This window comes from Aplidium turbinatum, chromosome 3 (genome assembly GCF_918807975.1).
Source record: "Aplidium turbinatum chromosome 3, kaAplTurb1.1, whole genome shotgun sequence".
Classification (NCBI taxonomy): domain Eukaryota; kingdom Metazoa; phylum Chordata; class Ascidiacea; order Aplousobranchia; family Polyclinidae; genus Aplidium; species Aplidium turbinatum.
The window spans coordinates 45,449,974-45,471,513 of NC_137474.1; the positions used below are offsets into that span (position 1 = coordinate 45,449,974).

At 39.6% G+C, this 21,540-nt stretch overlaps 1 protein-coding gene across 1 annotated transcript; it reads left to right on the top strand.

The window, feature by feature from the left end:
* Positions 1–2,209: 2,209 nt before the first annotated feature.
* Positions 2,210–20,134, top strand: LOC145766304 (cyclin-dependent kinase 6-like). Its single transcript, XM_082577984.1, has 11 exons — positions 2,210–2,328; positions 5,781–5,971; positions 9,421–9,540; positions 11,982–12,117; positions 12,999–13,166; positions 13,969–14,078; positions 14,319–14,369; positions 17,248–17,383; positions 17,449–17,517; positions 18,631–19,049; positions 19,707–20,134. The coding sequence occupies exons 2-11, from the start codon at positions 5,784–5,786 to the stop codon at positions 20,041–20,043; spliced, it is 1,734 nt and encodes a 577-aa protein (XP_082434110.1). The 5' UTR covers positions 2,210–2,328; positions 5,781–5,783; the 3' UTR covers positions 20,044–20,134.
* The last annotated feature ends 1,406 nt before the right edge of the window (positions 20,135–21,540 follow it).

The window sequence follows — 21,540 nt, forward strand, 5'->3', positions numbered from 1 at the left end:
CTCATTTTCATTGATGAATCTAAACATTCGAGTTTCTTTGCTGCATTCGCTGTTAAAATGGTGTTGTTTAGCCTAAGCAGTGCAGAAAAATGAATCATCTCTTCAGGCAGTGATTCTTCTAGAATCTAGATCTCTTCAATTTTACAGTTAAACATGGTGTTTAATTCCGCCAGAAACGAAAATCTTATTTGAAGACGATCGTATGCTGCAATTCGGGATTTCATACACAAAATAATTTGGTCAATGATTGGCAAATATGAGTCTACTTTGAATCTGCTCGATGGATCAAGTGATGTGTCTTCAGATCCACCTTCTCTATCCAAGCATACTTTTCTTCTCTTCCTTCTTGAAATTTTTTCATTCAATATAATGATGACAGCTACTTAATACTCTACCCCAGGGTTAGGCTACTCAACTAATCTTAACAAAGGTCCAGTTTGACAAGTTGTATATTTTTAGCGGTCCGGTGAACAAGTTATTTCACACGCAACCACGAAAGCTAAACTATTTTATCAAGCCACTTTCTTAGGTAAAATGTCACTCGAATTAGATTTCTGAGAAAGTATTGGAGAGTTTGGGAGTCGAAGACCCCCAGCAACTAGGATAATCACAGTAGAAACTGCTTCTTCCCAGTAGAAATATGTTTAAAAAGCCCTGAAACCTGGCAAAGTGGGTATTTTTCCAAAAGCTCTAGGTCCACCATCAACCCCCAGAAGGTTCGGATTCGGACCGCGGTCCGCCAGTTGAGTAGCCCTGCTCCACCCTTTTCTTTGAGTTCTTTTAATTGGGATCTAAATGTTTGAACAAAGTTATGTAGACCCTGAAGCAGATTTGTTGCCTTATTCAAAGTAATTTTTCTATCCTGTAGCGCCCGACTAGTTTTATGAAACCGTTCCATTATGCAAGACCACAACTCAATTAAAATAACGGTTTTAAGCTTTTACATTGACAAGATAAACCCCTTGGCTGTTTCTTTAGTCTGCGATTGTCCGTCATTGTCATCAGACATTGCTTTCAAAACTTGAAGAACTGCTTGATAACTTTTTCTTAACGGATGTATAACGTCATATCGTGTGCCTCCCAACGTGTATCAGACGAAGGCTTAATTGTTGGCCCATAAGGAACCACTGGTTCACACAGTTAGCATTCGTTCTATGATTTTCGTCCTTTATTCTTTCGATCCTGATAATAAGCATGTCAGTTGCTCTTAGTAAGTTGTTATCGGTGGGCCTATTTTTTTGGTGGGCCTGGGGCTGCAGCCCCCGCCTTAATCCGGCCCTGGCTATAGTGTTTAGGCAAATTGTGTATAATTCTAAATGCATTATTGAAGGCAACACGCAGGCGATTAATGTCACGTTGACGATAATTTTCCCACAGATGACATGCATACATTGGAGTAGGCTACAATATGAACGGAATAGAACATTTTTAATATCACTGGAGCACTTGTAAAATTTTGCTTTTAGTTTGTTGGCAGAACAGTAGATTGATCGCACTTGTCGATTTATATCCTTGTCGTCACACATTGCCGTGTCAAGAAATACACCCAAATATTTGACACTGTCTACGAATTTGATCTCACTTCCATTGAGCCGTTTGTAAGTTTGTAAATGGTTTGTATAAGTTTGTAAATTTTATTTTGCATGTTATTCGCTCTGAGGATGCGCATTATTAGGTGCGCGAAACGTCAGTGAAGCAATAAATCACCTGTTTATTGTTGCTTTAATTTTACTTTCATCAGATGAACGTTGCAACTAGCGCTAGAAACGACAATTGTCCTGATAAACACCCAAGCTTTTCAGTATTCAGCTGTAAAATAATTATTTCAGCCCCGCAAGTTTTTTTTTCTTAAAGACGTCATAAACATTACTAAAGTTTGAAACTAATTTTACAACGGTTAAAATTCTTTTTATGGCAATATAATATTTCTAAGGTAGGAAATAAATAAAAAATAGCTTGTTCGCGTTTGAAAAATGAAACAAATGAACCAATAATTATTGCAATGAAGCAATTCATTATCATAAAATAGCAAATTGTTGAAATGGACTCATGCATAACGAAGGTTGATTTTGCGAATGAAACTTTCCACTTGACTGACGCGAAAAAATTACGTCATGTCGGCAGAATGTTTTTGATGTTGTCTTTTTGTATACAAAGGACCTCGTGGCCGATATTGTCCCACGTTGTTTTACTCTGAATTGCGTGGGATCGCTTCTGTAATGCGCTGCGGGCAACTGCTCTGCGTAGGTGTTGAGACATGGTTTCATGCTAAAATCTTCGCTTTAGTTTACAAGAATCTACTTTAGACAAAACTTGGAAAATTAGTAGGTAAGCTTGTTTTGCTGTTATTGCAATTTACTAATTGTTTCTTAATTTTTAACCAGTAATTGTTCTTTTATTTCTTAGTTCCTTTCATTATTTTTAACCAATTGCACCATCCCCCTCCGCCAAATAGAGCAAGAGGACTGTGTGTTTTGGAGGATAAGGTAAAGAACTTGATGCTCTCCAGTAGCTTAATATTACTGGAAAGCTTCATCACCCTAAATGTCCCACACTGAGGCAATTGATTTTTTGTTTTGTTTCCTGAAACACTAACATGGGAAGTGGTGTGCCTGTATCTGAGTGGTTGGCATGATCTTTATCCAAAGAGTGTATAAATTCTAGTTCTTACTGGGTTTTTAATACTAAAAATAATGAAAAAAAATTATACTATACCTACTTAGTATTGATCATATGGCTTCTCTATGAACCTTGGGAAGTGATGTTCAATGGAGCAGCACAATTAGAAAGGCTCAATTATTCAAATTTTTATCCAAAAGACATTATTTTGTCTCAGAATATTATATTTAGTAGCTTAGTTTCAATATTTTGGTTTTAAAGAGTAAGAGTATTTTCACTCTGGCAGCTTGACTATGTTACTAGACTATACCATTTGGTAGCCACTTTAACAAGTCGAAATTCTGCCACTGAAATTGACTACAATGCAACCGCCAACCAATCAGAACGTGTTATAAGAGGCTACCGTCCAATTGTGACCCTTCTAGCACTCATTCAGAGAGTTAATGCTTGTTTTGAACTTTATTTGGTAATTACAGAAGAAAAAGAGCAATAGCAGTGATGAGAATCGAACACGCGTCAATGAAATGACTACTTTCTAGCCCTAACCTTAACCCCTAAGCCAACCAGCTGACAAAAAAACCATCACTTAATTTGCTTTGTATGATCTTCTTTTCGCCATTTTTTACGTCACTTAAACCGTAGCTTATGATTGGTTGGCGGTTTCATTCTAGTCAATTTCAGTGGCAGAATTTCGACTTGTTAAAGTGGCTACCATACCATTTTGATCCTGGAATCATTTTGATAGGGCAGCTATGCAATAGTGTGGTTGCTAAAGCCTGAAAGGTTCTGTTTGCTTAGTCAATGGTTGTAGTTATTTTTAAGATGCATAAAACATTGTATTAGGTGACCGGCTAACACCTTGTTCAGTATTAACTTTTCTTACTCTGCACAAATCAGACTGAGGTCTTTTAAGTCTTCTAATTGAAGTGATGGTCCAATGATTTAACTATAGTCAAGTGGGGTAATTAGCAGACATTTTGTGAAAACGTTGTAATATTTTGTACAATGACTCAAGCTATTTATATGTAAAGTATCTTAATTGCAAGGGTTGGCCTTCATCTTTACATTACCAATTAACCTGATTCTCTACCATGTGTATTTTAGCAGAAATCACAAGTTTTCTTTGTCCGATAATTACCCCATCAAATGAGGGAATTATTGGACAGGGTAGGTGTAATTGCTGGACACTGTCCAGTATTTACCCCTTATGTAAAAAAGTACTAGGAAGTTATTATTATTTGAATTCCTTGACCTTTCTGAAGTGAAATTAGATGTGATGTAGTTTTATGTTTTGTTTATCTATTACAATAAATAAAATTTTGTCTAAAATACAAGCATAAGGTTATATCTACTATGCAATAGGGTACGTCGTGTGCCCCCAATAATTCAAAAAATTATTGCAAACAAACTTATTTATTTTGTTGGTGAGGCTTGACTAAAAAAGCAAAATTACAAATTTTCAAAGAATTTGATCAAGGTTTAGGTGCTCCACATCCCAATCGCCCATATCCCCTTGTTAGTTTGACAATAGGGTGGAGTAAAAAAAAACTGTTTATTTATTTATTTTTTAATTAAAAAAAGGGTGTCTATATCCCTGACAAATTGGCAAAAAACAACAACAAAACTAGTTTCAGAGAGTTGCACCCCCTATTGGCCGTGCTACCCCCCATTTTATTTATGTTGTGGGCAGTGGCGTAGCCAGGAGTTGTGAAAGATGGGGGCTTGACGGTCGGCGGTGGAAGCCCGCCTGCGTCTTCGCCAAAGACGACATCCAGCGGCGGGGGTCTGGGGGCCTCTCCCAGAAAATTTTGAAAAATTAATTTGAATTTGGTGCATTCTGAGAGCAGTTTCAACAAAAATGTGAATATAAATATTCCTGTAAAATGGTGCTGTCCAGTGGCATAGCAAAAGGATAAGATCATGTTTTCTTGGGCATTTTTCGGTAATAAAGCTAAGTCTCTATGTTTTCTTTTTGCTAATTCTTGGCTGAGTTATTTGAATGTTTGGTATTGGCAAAACTCGCTCTTTTAATGCAGTTTCGTTTAAAATTATGCAAACTTTGTTTTAGAGACATGGAGACTGAAAGCATCGTTCTCAATATCGTGACGTCACACGCGTGCTAAAAAGGGGGGGTTGTAACCCCCAAAACCCCCCCTTGACTACGCCACTGGTTCTGGGCATTGTTAAAAAGCTAGCTACTAAAAATACGCTATTCAAAATACCAGCTCCAAAATTACTTGTATACCAGCTCCAAAATTTGTTGAAAAATCGGTTAATTAATATCATGTTTTTGCATATTTGCTGTTGTATTTGAAGGCACTGCTTCCCAAGTAGGGGTAGAGCTAGTCTTCGAGTTTTTATAGGTTATTGCTTAGACTTTTTTCAGTAATATTTGTCGTCGGCATGTGTCTTGCTGTGGAAAAAGGTTGCAAATGCGAGTAAAAAGAAATAGTGTCATGTAGAGACTCGGGACTCGGGTGGAAAAAAAAGTTTAAAATATAAATACAAGTGAAGAAATTTTGCCTTGTGAAAGCCGGTGACTAAACAAACATGGCCTGGCGGGTGCCGGACGTTCCTTATTTTGGACGTTCCTTGGACGTTTATTCCGAACACCATTTAAAGTCTTATAAGCCTGAAATGTTTTGCCAATAAAGATATTAGTGGTCTAAGATCATTTTGAACCTTTTCTCTCTTTGTTTCTCTCTTTGTTTCTTTCTTTGTCAATAATTGTAGGATAATTTATTTGATGCTTCAATTAAGGTAAAGTTGACACTTTAATTAGTATTATATATATTAAAAAATTAAATTCCAACTAGTCACATTTTGTTGTTGTTTGCTTTCAAACTCAACATGTTTAGGCCCAACATCTCAAGCAGCCATATTGTATCTTCTGCAGCTTTTAATTTGCTCTGTAGTCTGTTGTTTTACTAATATTTGATAAAGAGATGATATAGATGTGATGGGTTGTAGTTGGTTAGCATTCATTGTCTGTAGTACATTCACCTCTTTATCGTCTCTAAAATATTGTATCTAAATTATCTTAGAAAGTTTTCATATAAGAGGCAGTGAATGCTTAGAATCAAGTGTAACAATGAAAGAAGAGAAGTATACATCTCAGCTTTAATGACTCATTTTGTAAAACAGTTTTGTTTTTCTTTCAGGATATGTCAACAGGACCTCCTTATGCTGAGGTTCGTCCAGATCCCACTGAGCAACAACCGGAAGTCGAGGAGTCTGCTAGAAGTGATACACGACTAAAGTGGGGTTCAAATCGCTATGAACCGATATCTGAGATTGGAGTTGGAGCTTATGGTGTTGTTTTTAAAGCCAGAGATTTGCAAAATGATGATGGGTAATTACTTTGTGAAACTAAAATCAATGTTCAATTGAAATTCTTTTTCCTCCAAGACTCAGTATATACTAATTACTAATTTCCTGTTTAATTAGTTGGTCAGATTGCTAGTATTTGCAAACTTGCAGCCACGTTTGTCATCACCAACGCAAGATTCAACTTTGGTCAGCAAGAAGTTGAATCTTGATCACTGCTTCTTCAACAGGTAGATCTGAGATCGATTCCAGGTCAGGTCATACCAAACAAAGATCTTAAAAATGGTAGCCATTGTGTTCTTGTACAGTATACCACAGTGAGGATGAATGGTGTAATAATGTGGTGACATCAAAAATATGATATAAAATAAGCCCTGTCGCTAAAAGACCTTAGCAATTGTAGAGGAGCCATAAACAAACCACAATATTATTATTATTTGTGTAATTGCGATAGACCTCATCTAGTGTTTTTAAAAAAAGATTTAAATAAAAGTTTTAATAAACAAAATTGTCAACTGATTAATATTGGATAGAGCAGGGCTTCCCAAACTTTTTTGCTCGCGACCCCTTTTAATCTAAAATTTTCCGCGACCCTATACGATTAAAAGGATAAACCATGCGAAATATACGTTTGTGATATTATATTTATTGAAAAGTTTAATATAAACAAAAACTAAATACAAGCTATCCGTACTCGAAGCCTACTACTTTACTACTTGTAGCCTGCTAGAAACAAAACCAAAAAGTTAGCATATTTATTCAATGTGACAGGTGCGACTGTTCTCTGCCACAAAGCAGTTCTATCCGTTGCTCGATGTTTGTCAATAGGCGGTTTCACGCTGGAACGGTGTTTTATCAACGTTGAAAACAAATCTCCACGTACATATACGTGGAGATTAACGGCAGAAGTGCGGTTACTGCTAAGCCATTAATGGTGAATATTCCGCTCTAACGTAGGGCTTAGCCAAAAAGTGTGAAACTTTTCTCCAAAAAATTCAAGCCACAGCTTAGAGTCAAAAGATAGATCTGCAAATTTTTCCTAAGATTTGAAAGAGAGGTGCTCGGTACTTTGTTTTTGCATCGCAAATGGGTAATGTCCAATTCTAGAAGAAAATACTTTTTAAACTCTTTCAACAGTCTTGACAAGTGTCGATAACCAGAGGCTTAATAACGCTTGATTCCACGCCATTGTTAGCCAGAAACTTTTAAGTAGGCCTAAATGAGAATATTTCAAATAAATCATTTTCAATCTTATGTTTCTAGATGTTTATTTTTTTGATGAATGCTCCTACTTTAGATTTCAATGTAAAACATAGATGCTTTCTCCTTGGAAGGACAAATTAAATTCGTACCCCTTTTTCAAGCAAACCTGACAAATAACAGAATTTGAAAAACCTTCCCAAAACGTGTTTACAAAAACGGCGGACAAAGTGTAAACTTTTTTCCTTTGGAAAAATCATGAATTAATTTTTTTAACACTAATAACTTTAAACTCCTATTCCATATTTCACCATATAAATTTACAAAATACAGGTAGTCTATTGAGTGCACGACTTTTAATAAAGTTAATAACTTTCACAGCATTTAGCACATAAGTATTAATACGCAGTGCTTTGTGTAAAATTTGTATACTTTCTGCGACCCCCAAAATTCGTTCGCGACCGGGTCTGGGGCCACGACCACCACTTTGGGAAGCACTGGGATAGAGAGTCCCTTTTTTATGAGAGCAAATTTTGGAGAACCAAATCATTCGCCATCCCATTGGCATTATCATTTTGTTTAACGCTCCAGGTCCGACTGTGTTTTTTATTAACTTTGTATGGATTCCATTTGCTTACCAGGAATAAAGACTGAGACAATGAAATAAGTTTCATCTGTTCTTGCCAACATAGGCGCCGGGTTTTGAAAATCGCCGGGGGGGGCAAACTTTCTAGCCGACTGATTGCTTGCAGTCAAAATGCTGATGTTTGTTTGTCAGCATTGATGTCTGTTTGCGTCTATATGCCATTGTATATCGCCAAGCTTTATAATGTAGGCTCAGGCCTTGAAATTCACGGCGGACATCGGACATGTCCGCCGTCACAGCATGTGATGTCCGCGGGAAGTACCATCTAGATCGGTCATATTTGTCCGCCGAAAAATAACACAGGAACTAGTGATACAAATCGTCATTGCATAGCACGAGCAATTGTTGCGATAATATAATTTCCAGTGCATTCTAGCGCGCATCTAGAAAATGTGACTACTGTATCCCTTAGCTTCCATTCAAGGAGGAAAAGTTTCGATTTTTACATTGCTTCTACAATTGATGACTTTGAATCAGCGTAACAAAGGTGAATTCTTCGCTAAGAATCGATAGGAGTACAGGTACTTCTACAGTCTACACTAACCACGCGCAATTTAGTTCAAGTTTTACGTCACAATGTCTGGCTTTGATCTCCGAGTGATGATGATACGGCAAGGTTGGTTACTAAATTAAATTATACGAGTAGGCTATTACAGCAAGATGCAACAAAATTTGTTAAGTTTGGGTATTACAGTAAGAAAGAAAAGACCCAAGGAAAATTCACTGTCGCTCACATGACACGCAAAAATAAACTTCAAGAAAAAAGCCTGTGAAACTTTGCACAGCAGAAAATAGTAGCGTTAGTGTAGAAATTTTCTGACTCCTGCCCAGAGCATTGTGACGCAATAAGCCGCACGACCTCGTTCGGTGGAAGTTAATCAGTTATGTGACGTATTGATGACCAGCTACACGGCGCTTTGACTCTTCAAGCGCAAGTCGTTGGTCTGATAAAAGCCTTTCAAAGTAACTTTACTGAATTTTTAAAAAGCCTTCTAAAACCGTAAATAGTTCTGAAATGGCGAAGAATTATTATCAAGATAAATTGATTAAGCATGACGATCGACGGCTAAAACTGGTATGTCAGCCGTGCCCGTGAGACTTAATTTGTCCGCCGAGATAGCTGCTCAGACCGGACACGTTTGTCCGCCGTCAACAAAAACGAATTTCGAGGCCTGTGGGCTACTTCAAATTATATGCTGGTCACTTTGAACTTTAGCTCTGAATACACGTAGATACTAAACTGAGCAAACAGCAAACCGCACCTCGTTATTGACACTCCCAAGAAAAAACAAAGCGGAAGAAATCAAGAAAAACGTTTTTCAATCGTTGTTACTATGCTTCAACTGCACCATGCAGGCGTTTATCAGCTACCGTACTTCTGTTTCTTTTGTTATCTTAGGAGCAGCGCTCTTGTTGCAACAAGTACATCTTTTAATTGAGATCGATCCGCAATGAAGGTCAAACTAACGCAAATCTGAACTTAGAAACATTTGATTTAGGATTTTTTTAAAAAATAATTTGCGGGGGGGCAGCCCCCCCGAGCTAAATTCACGGGGGGGCGCCGCCCCCCCGGAGTCGGCGCCTATGCTTTCCAACAATTGGTTAAGTTGAAATAATTGTTTTTGTAGGTTTGTTGCAATGAAATGTTTGCGTGTGGAGAACACCGAACAAGGAATGCCCCTAAGTATGGTCCGAGAAATTGCTCTCTTGCGCCAGCTAGAGACAAAAGAGCACCCAAATGTCATCAAGTAAGCCTCATCCCAGTCAGCAAAGCGGGTCCTTTTTACATTGATTTAACATCTGCAGATGATGAATCAATGTAAAAAGGACTAGTTTTGCTGGCTGGGATCTGAATCGTTGTTTCAAGTATCCATTGCAAATTGCTTTGCTGTATACATATTCGTTAATCCGACAACATGGAACTGAATGACGAAGTTCTTAATCATCAAAGAACTTTGAGTAGATGTGCAGCATGAACTGTGTTTGTGTCCACTTTGACATGACAGATGTTCCTGATGACTGGTCAGTGGTCATTTGACCTAGCAGAAGATACTTGGTTTTTGGCCCTCGAAGTTTCATTTTCCAGTATATATAATTGAAAACAGTCAGTAGGTTGCAATGATGTCATGAAATCGTCAATTTCGTTTTTTTTTCTGCAACTATTTTCGTATTAAAGCCGTTCTTAAATACTGATGCTTTTTTTTTCACGTCTGTCATTTCGTGTCCATTTCTGTTGTTTTAGTGTGAAAATTTTATATTGACAGAGATACATCAGATTAAAAAGTGTCCACCACAGTAGAATCAGTAATCAGAAAGAAGGAAATTTTTGAGTTGTCAAAGTACGTTAAATTTCACACCAGCGTTCGTTTTTTGAAGCTTGTTAAGTTTGTCCAGTTCAAACTGTTTTATCAGCAAAACATGATCGGTGGCCTTGCAAATACATAGGTTATTCTTTTTTCTCTTTTGTAAATGAGCGGTGACTAAGATTATAACTACTTGCCTCATGTGTGGTAGCTTAGGTTATCAGACTCAGTCTGTGTTACTCATTCCTGCGCTATTTTGTTGTTGCTGTCGGCTACGTGGCCGAATGGTGAGAACGTCTGCGCGACGTTCGATAGGTAGGACGTGGGTCGTGGGTTCGGCCCGCTCCAGAGCACGCGGCCGTGTCTCGGCAAAGACACTTAATGGCTAAATGTAACATCTGCTTCCTGTTGTATGTTGATCGTATCTGTGATGGCAGTGTACTGAATGTTGTCACCAAAGGCGCAAAATAAAACATGATTATTATTGCTCGCACCTCTTCCACCTGAGCCGGGATATCAGTGATCTCAGCATTGGTCACTCTACGGTTTGCAGGGTGGGTTGATGAATTTTTTAATGTTCGCCATTGAGTAATGTTACTGTGTTAAGTGTATTAAGTACACTTCATATATACTGTATTTATATTAAATACACTTGATATATATTAAATACTATTTTCCCTTTGTCCAGTACAAATGCAGAGTTGTTGACATGTGTGATGGGTGAACTCTTTGGCTTAAATTTCAAGTGCTCTTTATCCCATTTTAGTTATTTGCATACAAGAAATAGAAGTATGAAAAAATGAAAATATGTGCTTATGTTTGGTGGCTGGAAATTGGGTTTAAAGTAACTGTTCGCTTACGGCTTACAGGAAGCCATAGCGAATGAACGGCTTATTTTACCCGGATAAATATATGTTCTAAAGTGAGGTTATTGGAGCGACACTAGCTTTACACATAACGCGAGACAAAATTGACTTGTACGAACTAAGAAATGTTATTTTCTGTCTGTGTTGGATTTTTGCAAACGTTTTGCTACCTGTCCCCGAATAAATAATTTGTTGAAAATACACTAATCACGAGGATAATAGGGTTGAGTGCACAAACTTGATGTTATTAAAAATCGAGCGGTTGATATTCACTTGATACCTGTGTTTGCCACCACTGTGACACATGCACCAGGGATTGAAATTTCATGTTTGTAACTGAATTACCTCCGGTAGGCTGTCTAGTTGCGCTAATTTGGAATGTTTGTGATTAGAGCTGGAACTTTTGGATGTAATGTGACACTTGTGTACAAGAATATAAGCACCATGGTTTGGTGAATACTAAATTGAAATAGTACATTCCACAGCGACCACGCCTGCCTGGCACAGCTTGCTTTACAATCATTTTTATATACGGTATTTTGATCACCCACCTACGCATGATGTAAGCGATCACGATTGCTCAGTTTTGAGTAGGTTGAAAGTTGGTTTAAAATTGTTTTTTTTTTAGCAGTAATAGGACCACGCTATTCAGCTCCTGTTGTTAATGTGCATTCCCAAATAAAGAGCGCAGTAAATTCGTTCTGCTTGTCATGCAGACCACAAAGTGCAGCAGTTCACAATCACAACATAAAGATTTATCGTCTGAATAATTTTTCGAGTACTCAGGCTTATGTCCAGTGATTGCAGATTTATATTACAACTAAATGGACGGAAAAACAAGGTCAAGTAAATCTTCAGGCGTGTCGTTAAATGTTTTGCCCGAGACACAGCCGCATGCTCTTGAGCGGTATCGAACCGGCGACCTTCGAATGCCGTGCGGGGACCTTTACAACTCTTCAATTGTCACGTCACGTGTGCATCACTGCAAAGGTTCCATCAACGATCTTTTACGATCCTTAGACTGCTGGATGTTTGTCTTGGGAGGAAGACTAGCCACGAGACCCAGCTGATGTTGGTGTTTGAACACATGGACCAGGATCTGGATATGTATCTTCGACATCTTCCGGAACCTGGATTGAAAGCCAAAGAAATAAAAGTAAGTTGGTTCCGTAGCTAACTGCTCTAGGCTGATGCTGAGCTGCGTCGGAGTCTGCCTCGCTTTCTGACCTAGTCTTATTCTGAAACGATCCCTGTTCCATATCTAGAAAGCTAAAACCTCAATTGCTAAGGTAACAGGGATCAGTTGTCAGTAGATGTTACAGAAAATATATTTCGCACTTATTCAGTGCATCTTAGGTTCTGATGCTTAAGTTGGTTCCGGCAAGGATCCATAACTGAAACCAACTTAACCTTCAATTGCACGAAAATAAGTGAATGGCTTCAAACCAAAATACACAACAACTTGCTTTTAAGTTGGTCAATAGAGGCAAGCAGAAAGTTTCCTTGTAGAGTCATTATCCTTCGGACATCTCCTACTGGTGATTATCTCCCGTGATTCTCTCGCGACACTCCATTGTTCTTCATTTGATTTCGTTGCTTAGCAACATGGGGGAAGGCATTTCACTATTCAAAAGCTTGTGCACTATATTCCACCGAGCTCCGAGCAATAGACCATCTACATGTGCGCTTATGACTCGTTAAAAAAATGGGAGTTTATAGCACTTAGCTCCGTCAAACTATTTAAGGCCTCAGGACTATTAAAAAATGTTGCCTTGTTTTTATGAGACAATTTGTTGTTGTGTTTACTGTTTTCCATTCGTTAACTTGTTCTAAACATATTGATTCCTACTCTTCATGATTTTCATATGTTAATAATTACCCCTGAAACCGGAGTGTTATCCGGAAATTAGTAATTACTAATTAGTTAGCCCGAAGCGTACTCGCCGCCTTGTGGAAGCACCACATCAACTCTTTGCTGCTAATCGAGGTTGTTAGGAAAGGACGAGGCTTGTTGTAATTGTCGGAGCTTCTTTCTAGAGTATCATGCAACAAATCCTCCGTGGGATTGACTTCTTGCACAGCATGCGCGTCATTCATCGCGATCTGAAGCCACAGAACATCCTTATCACTCAATCCGGAACAATAAAGATCGCCGACTTTGGACTGGCCAGGATTCTCAGCTTCGAGATGGCGTTGACTGCAGTGGTGAGTGATGCGGTGTTTCCAAGAATATTGTACACAGGTTATGCGTCGGTGCCGATTTGTCGCACCTCAACTCCATCAAGAATTTGGTGAATATGGTTGGGAGTGAACGTTCTCCTGTCATGAATATTCTGTTACACCAAGTCGAAAAAGAAAGGAGAGTCAAAATCTAACTCAGCCTCAGCCAAAATTTTCAAACTGTCAGGGATAAGCTGATGTAGAATGTGTAGAGGCTTTCTCAGTCTGAGCATAAATATCCGTTAAAAGATTGAGTTGCATTTGAGTTGATGCGTTTCATACTCGAAATGACGGTAAGAAATGACGTATGAATTAATTCTCCTTTCCAGCGGAAGGTTGTGATGTGATTGAGAGCTCACCTTGGCAAAGAATTTACGAGAACAAATTGACCTCACCTCTCATACCGATCTTGACCAGTATAGACCATGTTAGTTGGTTATCAATTATCATAAATGTATGCGGCATTCCTTAGCAAATTTTTGGCACTAGTTAAATATTAATCAAACCCCTCGTGATTATTTCTGAAAATCTTAGCTGGATTTACTACAATAAGCAGCCACGTCCTCACACAGATTGCTGCGTAACCATGGCAACCAGGTAGTGGCTCTCGAAGATTTCAAGTGCACGTTTATGTAGTTCTTTAAAGGCAACAAAAGACTTTTGAGAGGCATTGTTATTTAGTCATATAAACAATAGTTACCAATGAGCGCTCCCGTTCTTCAGTTGGTTTTACTAAAAAACTGGCCAGGGTTGTTTATGGTATAACTTATCATATTGAATATGCCAGGTGGTCACGTTGTGGTACCGGTCTCCCGAGGTTCTCCTCCAGGACAGTTATGCATCCCCGGTGGACTTGTGGAGCGTGGGATGCATCTTTGCTGAGCTCTACAACAGGAGGTACGGATTGTGTTGTTTTCCACAGCACGTTGTAAAATAATTGCTTTGTTGGGAAGTATACTTCTCGCTGTTTTGACAATGCTCTGTTTGTGACGAAACAATATAATGCGCTTTTCCGCTCTGGCCACAGTGATAGAGCGTGGAGCCGGGTCAGAGCTGATCATGGTGACTTGGTATTGATGTCCTTGTGAGCGCACTGACGATGATTGTTCCGTAATAAGTAGCGGATTGTTTTTCCAGGCCGTTGTTTCGAGGGACTGGAGATGTCAATCAGCTGAAGAAAATATTCAAGTAAGCTGAAATTGAAAGTTTTGAATTTTTGTGGGTGCCTTCTGCTCTGACGTCATCCATTTGCTTTCTTTGAGTATGTCACGTGACTTGGGAGTCATTCTTCGTCAGTTGATAAATTGACTTCTCTGAACGACTGAGCCTGGCGAAGCTTGTCCTCAGCAAGCTAACTGGCTGCGATGAACGATTGTTTGATAGATGGATGTTAAAAGTTGTTTTTAGACATCATATGAACATTATGGACGCAAATTCAACGTCGCACCGGAGCGGTGAGTTCATCCATGAGCGTCACTCAATGAAACAGGAACTGAAATTGATAGTTTCAAGCAACCACAACACGCCAACAACATCTCTGCTAACATTTATGGAATATTGCACCAGTCTGCTGCACATTGTAAAAGTAATGCAAACTTGAAAATACTTCCAAGAATTAGGAAAACCAATGCCACGCTGTTTCCGAACGTGGCTTCCCATCATTGTTGTAGAACACGACTCGTGCAGCGCCTCAACAATACAAGCACTGGGCTAAACGAATGCGGAGACACTCCTAAATTGTTCGTCATTAATTAATTAGCTTTGCTAAGCGTCCGGATCATGACGTCACAATCGTCGATTCTGAGTAATTTTGTTTTTCGCGAAAACTGGTCGCGTCTCCCAGCCCGGGCTAAGTGGTCGTAATAGCATTGTTTCCTTCCCAGGTTAAAAAGCCAACTGGAGTTCACATATTTGCGCCTGTTTTATGAGCTACTTATCGGATCAAGTGGCCCTGTGTTTATAATACATCGATACCATGGAATTAGACGTTACACTAATAAAAGGCGCAAAGCCTATTAGCTTATTTGATGTATTCACAAAAGTAAACATTTTTTTCTAAAGTTGTGTCACTGCACGTTAAACCAACATGGAGTTTTCATCTGTGCTCGCTTGGTGAAATATTTGGAATTTTTTTCTATGTCGATGGCACTCGTGAGTTATTACCAAGCTACTGGAATCCGCCAGTGAGGATTCCAACCTCTTTTGAGGTTCGATTACAGCATGGGCTGTTTTAATATACAAAGTTTTTCAAATTACAGCCTTCGGTTGACTAATTATTACGCGTTTTTGCAAAGTTAATTAATTAAACTGTAGATAAAGGTGAACCCCATACTTAAATCCAACCATGGCGGGGATGAGAAGATATTAGCCTCGGCCTGCTGTGGTGACGAAAGTAAGGTGGTGGCATGTTTCTTGTCCTCGGCCGCTTTTCCTTCAGCTACTGCATCACCCAGATCAATACGCCCTGAATAGAAGGAGCAGTGGTAACCATTGGCGTAATTTTTTTTAAAAATTATCGAAATTAGGGGTGCTCTAAGTTATCTTATGAAAATTGTCAATATAGGCTAATCAATTGAAAACCTGACCGATGGAAAATGTTAAAACAAATGACTCAATCTAATAGTAAATTCAACCATGTTTAGCCTACGTCATGAAACGTCGAATCAATATAAAAGAAGATAATTTTGTCGTATGTGTAATCGAATAGACTGCATCGGCGTGTCAAACGATCAGATAGAAATGAAAACAAGTATTAGGCTACATGCGAGGCGAAAGTGATCTTACATTGAATATTGAAATATATTCGACTTTAATTTGTTCACGTCTGCCTTATAATGCGGCTTGCTATAAATTAATCACATCCAAATTTGTTTCTGCGGGTCGTTGTCTTGGAAACAAACTCCCGTGACAAGTTCTTCCATGTTTAATTTCTCTGCCAATTCGCGATGACTACCTATAACGGCCAAATTGTTCAGTCGTTGTTGCGTTTGAGTGCTGCGAAGGTAGATCTTCAAGCGTCGTAATAACGAAAAGGAAAGTTCGGCTTCACAGGAAGAAGTCGGCATAACAATGTAAGTTACCAAAGCTGCATATATATTTGGCATTATATCGACCATTGACGGCTGTGCAATGAATTTCTGACGTAGCGTATTCACTGTCACAACATCACCGTCACGTTTGCAACAAGCGAACTACTGTTGGCGTTCACGCAGCAAATCCTTGCGTTGCCAGTCACCATCATAAAATTTGCTTACTTTCGTAACATCGGCTTCTTTCATTGTGGGATTCTCTAGCAGCTCTCGTAGCAAGTCTGCCATTCGGTATGATGAAGGGGAACGGCTAACGATTGCATCTGATGCCGTTTGCAGAATGTTTTTGTAGACGTTTGAGTAGAAAACAGCAATTTTCTTCGAGCCAGACAAATTGTTTTCTCTCGAACGGCACTTCTTGACGCAGTGCGCGTGTTTGTGCGTAATTGTTACGCAATAGTACAATCATGTCTGCCCTTGATATGTGTGGCGCTGCGTTCCACACACTAATGTAAAACACTGAAAATATTGCGCTTTCGTGAAACGACTTTCAAGAAAGAAAAAAAAACGTTATTTAGCAATGCAAATTTCCATTTGAATCGGTGTATTTTGTATGCAAACCAGGGCCCAGGGGTGCTCTCGCATTTATGTTGCTACCTCAGATTTTCATTTTGGGGTGCTCAAGCACCCTTAGCACCCCTGAAATGACGCCTATGGTGGTAACAACAACCAGCTTAAGACTAGAAGCCCTGAAATATTTCCCTACCTATAAAGGACGATTGCGGTCATTTTTGACCGGTTGTATGAAACGCGTTTTTTTTACCGTTTTTTCTTTATTTTAGTTCAAACATTGAAACAATCAGGCAATATTTTTTTCGTGTTTTCTAGACCGACAAATACAAAGAAAACAATATAAGGGCTTCTAGTGTTTAAAGCGTTATCACAAACCAGCAACAACCAGTCAAACCATAATTGAAAAGCGAACGCCTTATCCACTGCGCCATACCGCTGTTAGAAATATATAACTTCATTTTCAGCTATATTGGGCGACCTTCGGAGGCAGAATGGCCACGAGATGTCGCCATACCGATTTCATCATTTCCCCCACAGCCCCCCAGGTCGGTCAGGAACTTCGTCCCCAGAATGGACTCTCTCGCTGCCGACTTGTTTTTGGTAAGATGTCGTCAGCATCACGACGTCACAATGGGCTTTGTATGACCAGCTGTCTTCTGTTCCAGAAACTTCTCTCGTTCGACCCTTCCCTACGCCCGAAGGCTAAAGTCGCATTGGAGCACGAATACTTCCAGGTGGGATTCCTGTGAAAGGTTGTGTTTACTGTGTGGAATGAATCGAAAAGCTTTGCTGCACATAGCCTACTCTACTTCTTCTTCCTAAATCATCAAACTGCTTTTTGCTTTTTTGTGATGTCATAGAGGTTGCCATCAAGTTGCTTGGTTCCCAGATGGACAAGTTAATTGAAACTTTGTAGTAATGGATGAAGGTAGCCCTTAGTAATTCTGAGGTTTTTTTTCTGCAGATTGGATTACGGTTATAATATTTAATATCTTTTCAGGAATTACAGGTTTAAAGGTTTTTTTTGCAGATTAAATTACAGTTGTAATATTCAATATCTTTTCAGGAATTATCGATTCATTACTTTTTTTGCATGTTTTTGCAGACCTTCTGATGATCCGTTAGGTGAAACAATTTGTAAAGGCTTCAGATAGTAATAACTATATTTGATTTAATTTGCTCTGCTTTGCTTTTTTGCTTAGCATTGAGCACTTTTTTGTAGTATTGATAGTTTTCATTGTTTTAGCCTACTCTACAGTATGTACAAGATTCTTAATGCTTTTGTACCAACGTCTTCTTCTGATTGGATTGATATAGTCCACGAGTTGACACACTGAACTAAACCATGGCTTCCTGGAGATACCAATGATTTGGTCACAGTCTGCAGAATTTTCTAATTTTGCCAACTTTTGGTGATGGCTTGAATGAAATTTTAACGGATCATTACTGTCTTCCCCAGGTGACACAATGGGTTTTAACATGATCAGACATTGAAAAACAAGGACAGTTTGCTGTATAAAATTTGAGTCAGACTGCTAGCCACTTAGTAACAATTGGATCGAGTGTTTCTTGACTTACGTTTTCTCTTTTTCCCCGCAGCAAAAAGATTTTATATCAGTACAAGTTAGTAATTATGTGAAAATGTAGAAAATTTTAGCCCGGCAGTGGCAGTAGTGACCATGTAAATCTGCAAAATGTGACAAATCCGGCCGCATCTGGGCCGCTCTCCACTCTCCATCTGGGCCGCTCTCCACTCTCCATCTGGGCCGTTCTCCACTCTCCAGGTAGCCATGGCTAAACTATCAAAATACTTATTGCATTTTAACTCATTTGTTTTTGTGTTAAAGGTTGATCCGGTGGTGGAGGAAAGCCGTCTAGTACTTGCAGGGGTGAGTACCTCGTCGGCCTCGTATCAGCATCGGCGCATGCCTTACACCCAACATATGACCCAAGGCAATCCCTACCATTATGACGTTGGTGAGGAAGATGTGACTGGTCTTCGTTGCCACGACAAGGAAGCGGCAACGTCTTCCAAGCAATCTGGTTATGAGTTTGAACGTCCATCTGTAGTCCATCCCCAACCTCCGGAGCCTACGACTTCTCAGAGGAAGAAGAGATCCTTCGGAGACGTCCTCCCGGTCAATGTAAAGGATGGAGCATCAGGTTCTTTGATTGGTCCAGAATCTTCCCTGGAAAGCGCATTCCTCACTCCTCCATCGGATCTTGCTTCTTCCTCCTCTGGATGCGAAACAACGTCATCATCCAGGTAAGGAGCATCATATTAAGCTCAAAGTTTCCTCTGAGGCTTAGTGACAGTTCCACATACTCGTGGAAGCTTCTGATCACTGACGTAGGTCTGAGGTTTCGAAATGGCCCGTTTCGGTGAGTCCGATTCGGTGAGTCCGATCCCTTAACGGGGGATTTTTTCATTTTTTTTTAAAATTATCGGGTATCGTAGCCTAATTAATAATTATCAGGTTAGGGGGTAGGGTTAGGGGTTAGAGGTTAGAAACTCACCGAATCGGACTCGCCGAATAGTAGCAGACCCCTGAGGTTTACCACTTAGAGTTGAAGTGTTAACTGATCGTCAACTCCATTTACAGTGTAGTTGTGCCAATAAAGCAATCTGGTATAATAATATCTTACTCTCATTACCTATATTAATCACGCTTTCGTGACGTAATAAATATACATGTTTTCGGGCTGCTAAATATTATTTGGAAAATAACAAATATCATCCGCCATTAAACTGGATATAAATAGTAAAATAAGCTTACGAAAGTTTACAAAATCTTCCGAAACATAAATACGAATGTTATTGGGAAAGTTTATCGTGGAAGTCTGCACTGTTCCCACAAGAGTAGCCGTTGCTATGGCACTACTGACTGATCTAGATCTATAATGCAAATATGTGCTTCCTCAGGTCATCTCCATGTGAAGATCTTGCTCCTCAGAATCCCCATCCTACCTCACACTCATCTACCTTTCCTGCCATGTCTCATCCGGACCCTAATCCTGCTCCTGATGTCAATGAGGTGGTTAAACGGGATCACAAGGATTCAACGTCGCAGAGCCGGATGTCATGGACTTGCGAGTACAAACCTGATACTGATAGCTCCACTCAGGAGGAGCACCCCATGATTGCTCCTTCCAGTAGAGCAGGTTATAAGACCCCGACTTATCAAATACTGGATTCTGGAAAGTATGTTCCGAATGTCAACCCAGCACCCCCACAACCCAACCCCGGAAAACCACCTTAATCCCAGTAATTTAAAATAAGTTACACACAGGTTGTTCTGTTATCCACTGTTGGTCAGGCATGGCTTCCACTAAAATGAGTAACCCTACTCGTAGTCGTAGATGTAATGCGGATATCACCAAAAGTTGGTACAGTCGGCCCTGGGTATTTGCTGGGGCCAAGAATACTTGGAATTCTCCAAATAGTTTAATAGCGGCTGAATTTACTGTTTAAAACGCCATCTACAATCATCCTGAACGCTTGAAGATACCCACAGGACTGGTGTGAGGCGGTCATTATTCAGCAACGTACGAACGGGCTGCCACTGGTATCCCAAATATACGGACTGTGCTGCTTGTTCTCAGTTTAACCCGTGGAACCGGACGAAATATGAAGCGAATAGTGGAGGACAGACTGTACTTTTCTCATCAAGTTAAATATTCTACCCACGTGGTTGAATAAATCCGATGACTTATGTTGACCTTGACTGACCCATGATGTAACAATCGAGGAATCGACTTCGTTCTGATTTCCGATTATTTTAATTACCACCTGGTGGCTCTATGCATTTTAATTGAGCGACTCATGTGGGCAGACTATTGCAAGCCTAGCTCCCGTGTGGTGGCGCCTTGACAAAGTTGCGATGGCTTGTAATTTCTTGATTGAAGCGAAATTAAAACTCAGGAACTTTTTATTATTTTTGTTGCGAAAAGTTTCTTAATTTTTTCCTTAGTGCGTTTTATAATCCACCTTCCAAGTGGTATCTATCTGCATTGTTTCTATTACCATGAAAGCACCGATGCTGTTTAAAGTATTTCTACTCCACCAGCGCCGCTCTGACGGTTCAACTTCAAGAACCCTCCTATTTTAATTGTGTGAGTTCTTACGCGTGCAGTTCAAAATCTAAGGTTCCTACCCTGGAGAACTGCTTGTTGCATGACGTGATCCGAAGGGCGATGAAGTGCACGAAAAAGTTATACATTTTGTACAGCCTCTGAGAATGTCCACTTCATTCACTGGAGTTCTAGTAACTTCCTTTGGTGCTCAACTGAAGATTACCAAAACGACTTTTGGTTGGTGGATTTGCATGAATCAATGCAAGCAACATTGGTGGGGCGGTTGCTCTCGCTAGCGTTTTCATTTACGTGTGGATGTTTTCACAATTCCCTGCGCCCATTATCTTGTTCTATTTGACAACAGAAAGAATTTCTTGCCTTTCATGCAACGCTCTGCCGCCGCCTGGTGCCCCCCATTTTCTTGTTCTGCACTTATATTTCCTTCGTAGTTTTGTCGCGGCCCACCAGGTTGTTAATTGTGTCGTTACAAACACCTCTGCTGCGACAACGTAATATTTCGTAGCATTTAGATCTCAATGGTTAAACTGTCAGATAATGTCGTGGACTGGTTTCTATCCTTGCCGCTTCCTTATTTAACCACATGATGTCAATTCTTCCATTGTAGGCTAAACATGCCAATAATTTAATAACTTTAAGTTATGGATTTCTCAAGCTCAATGCCA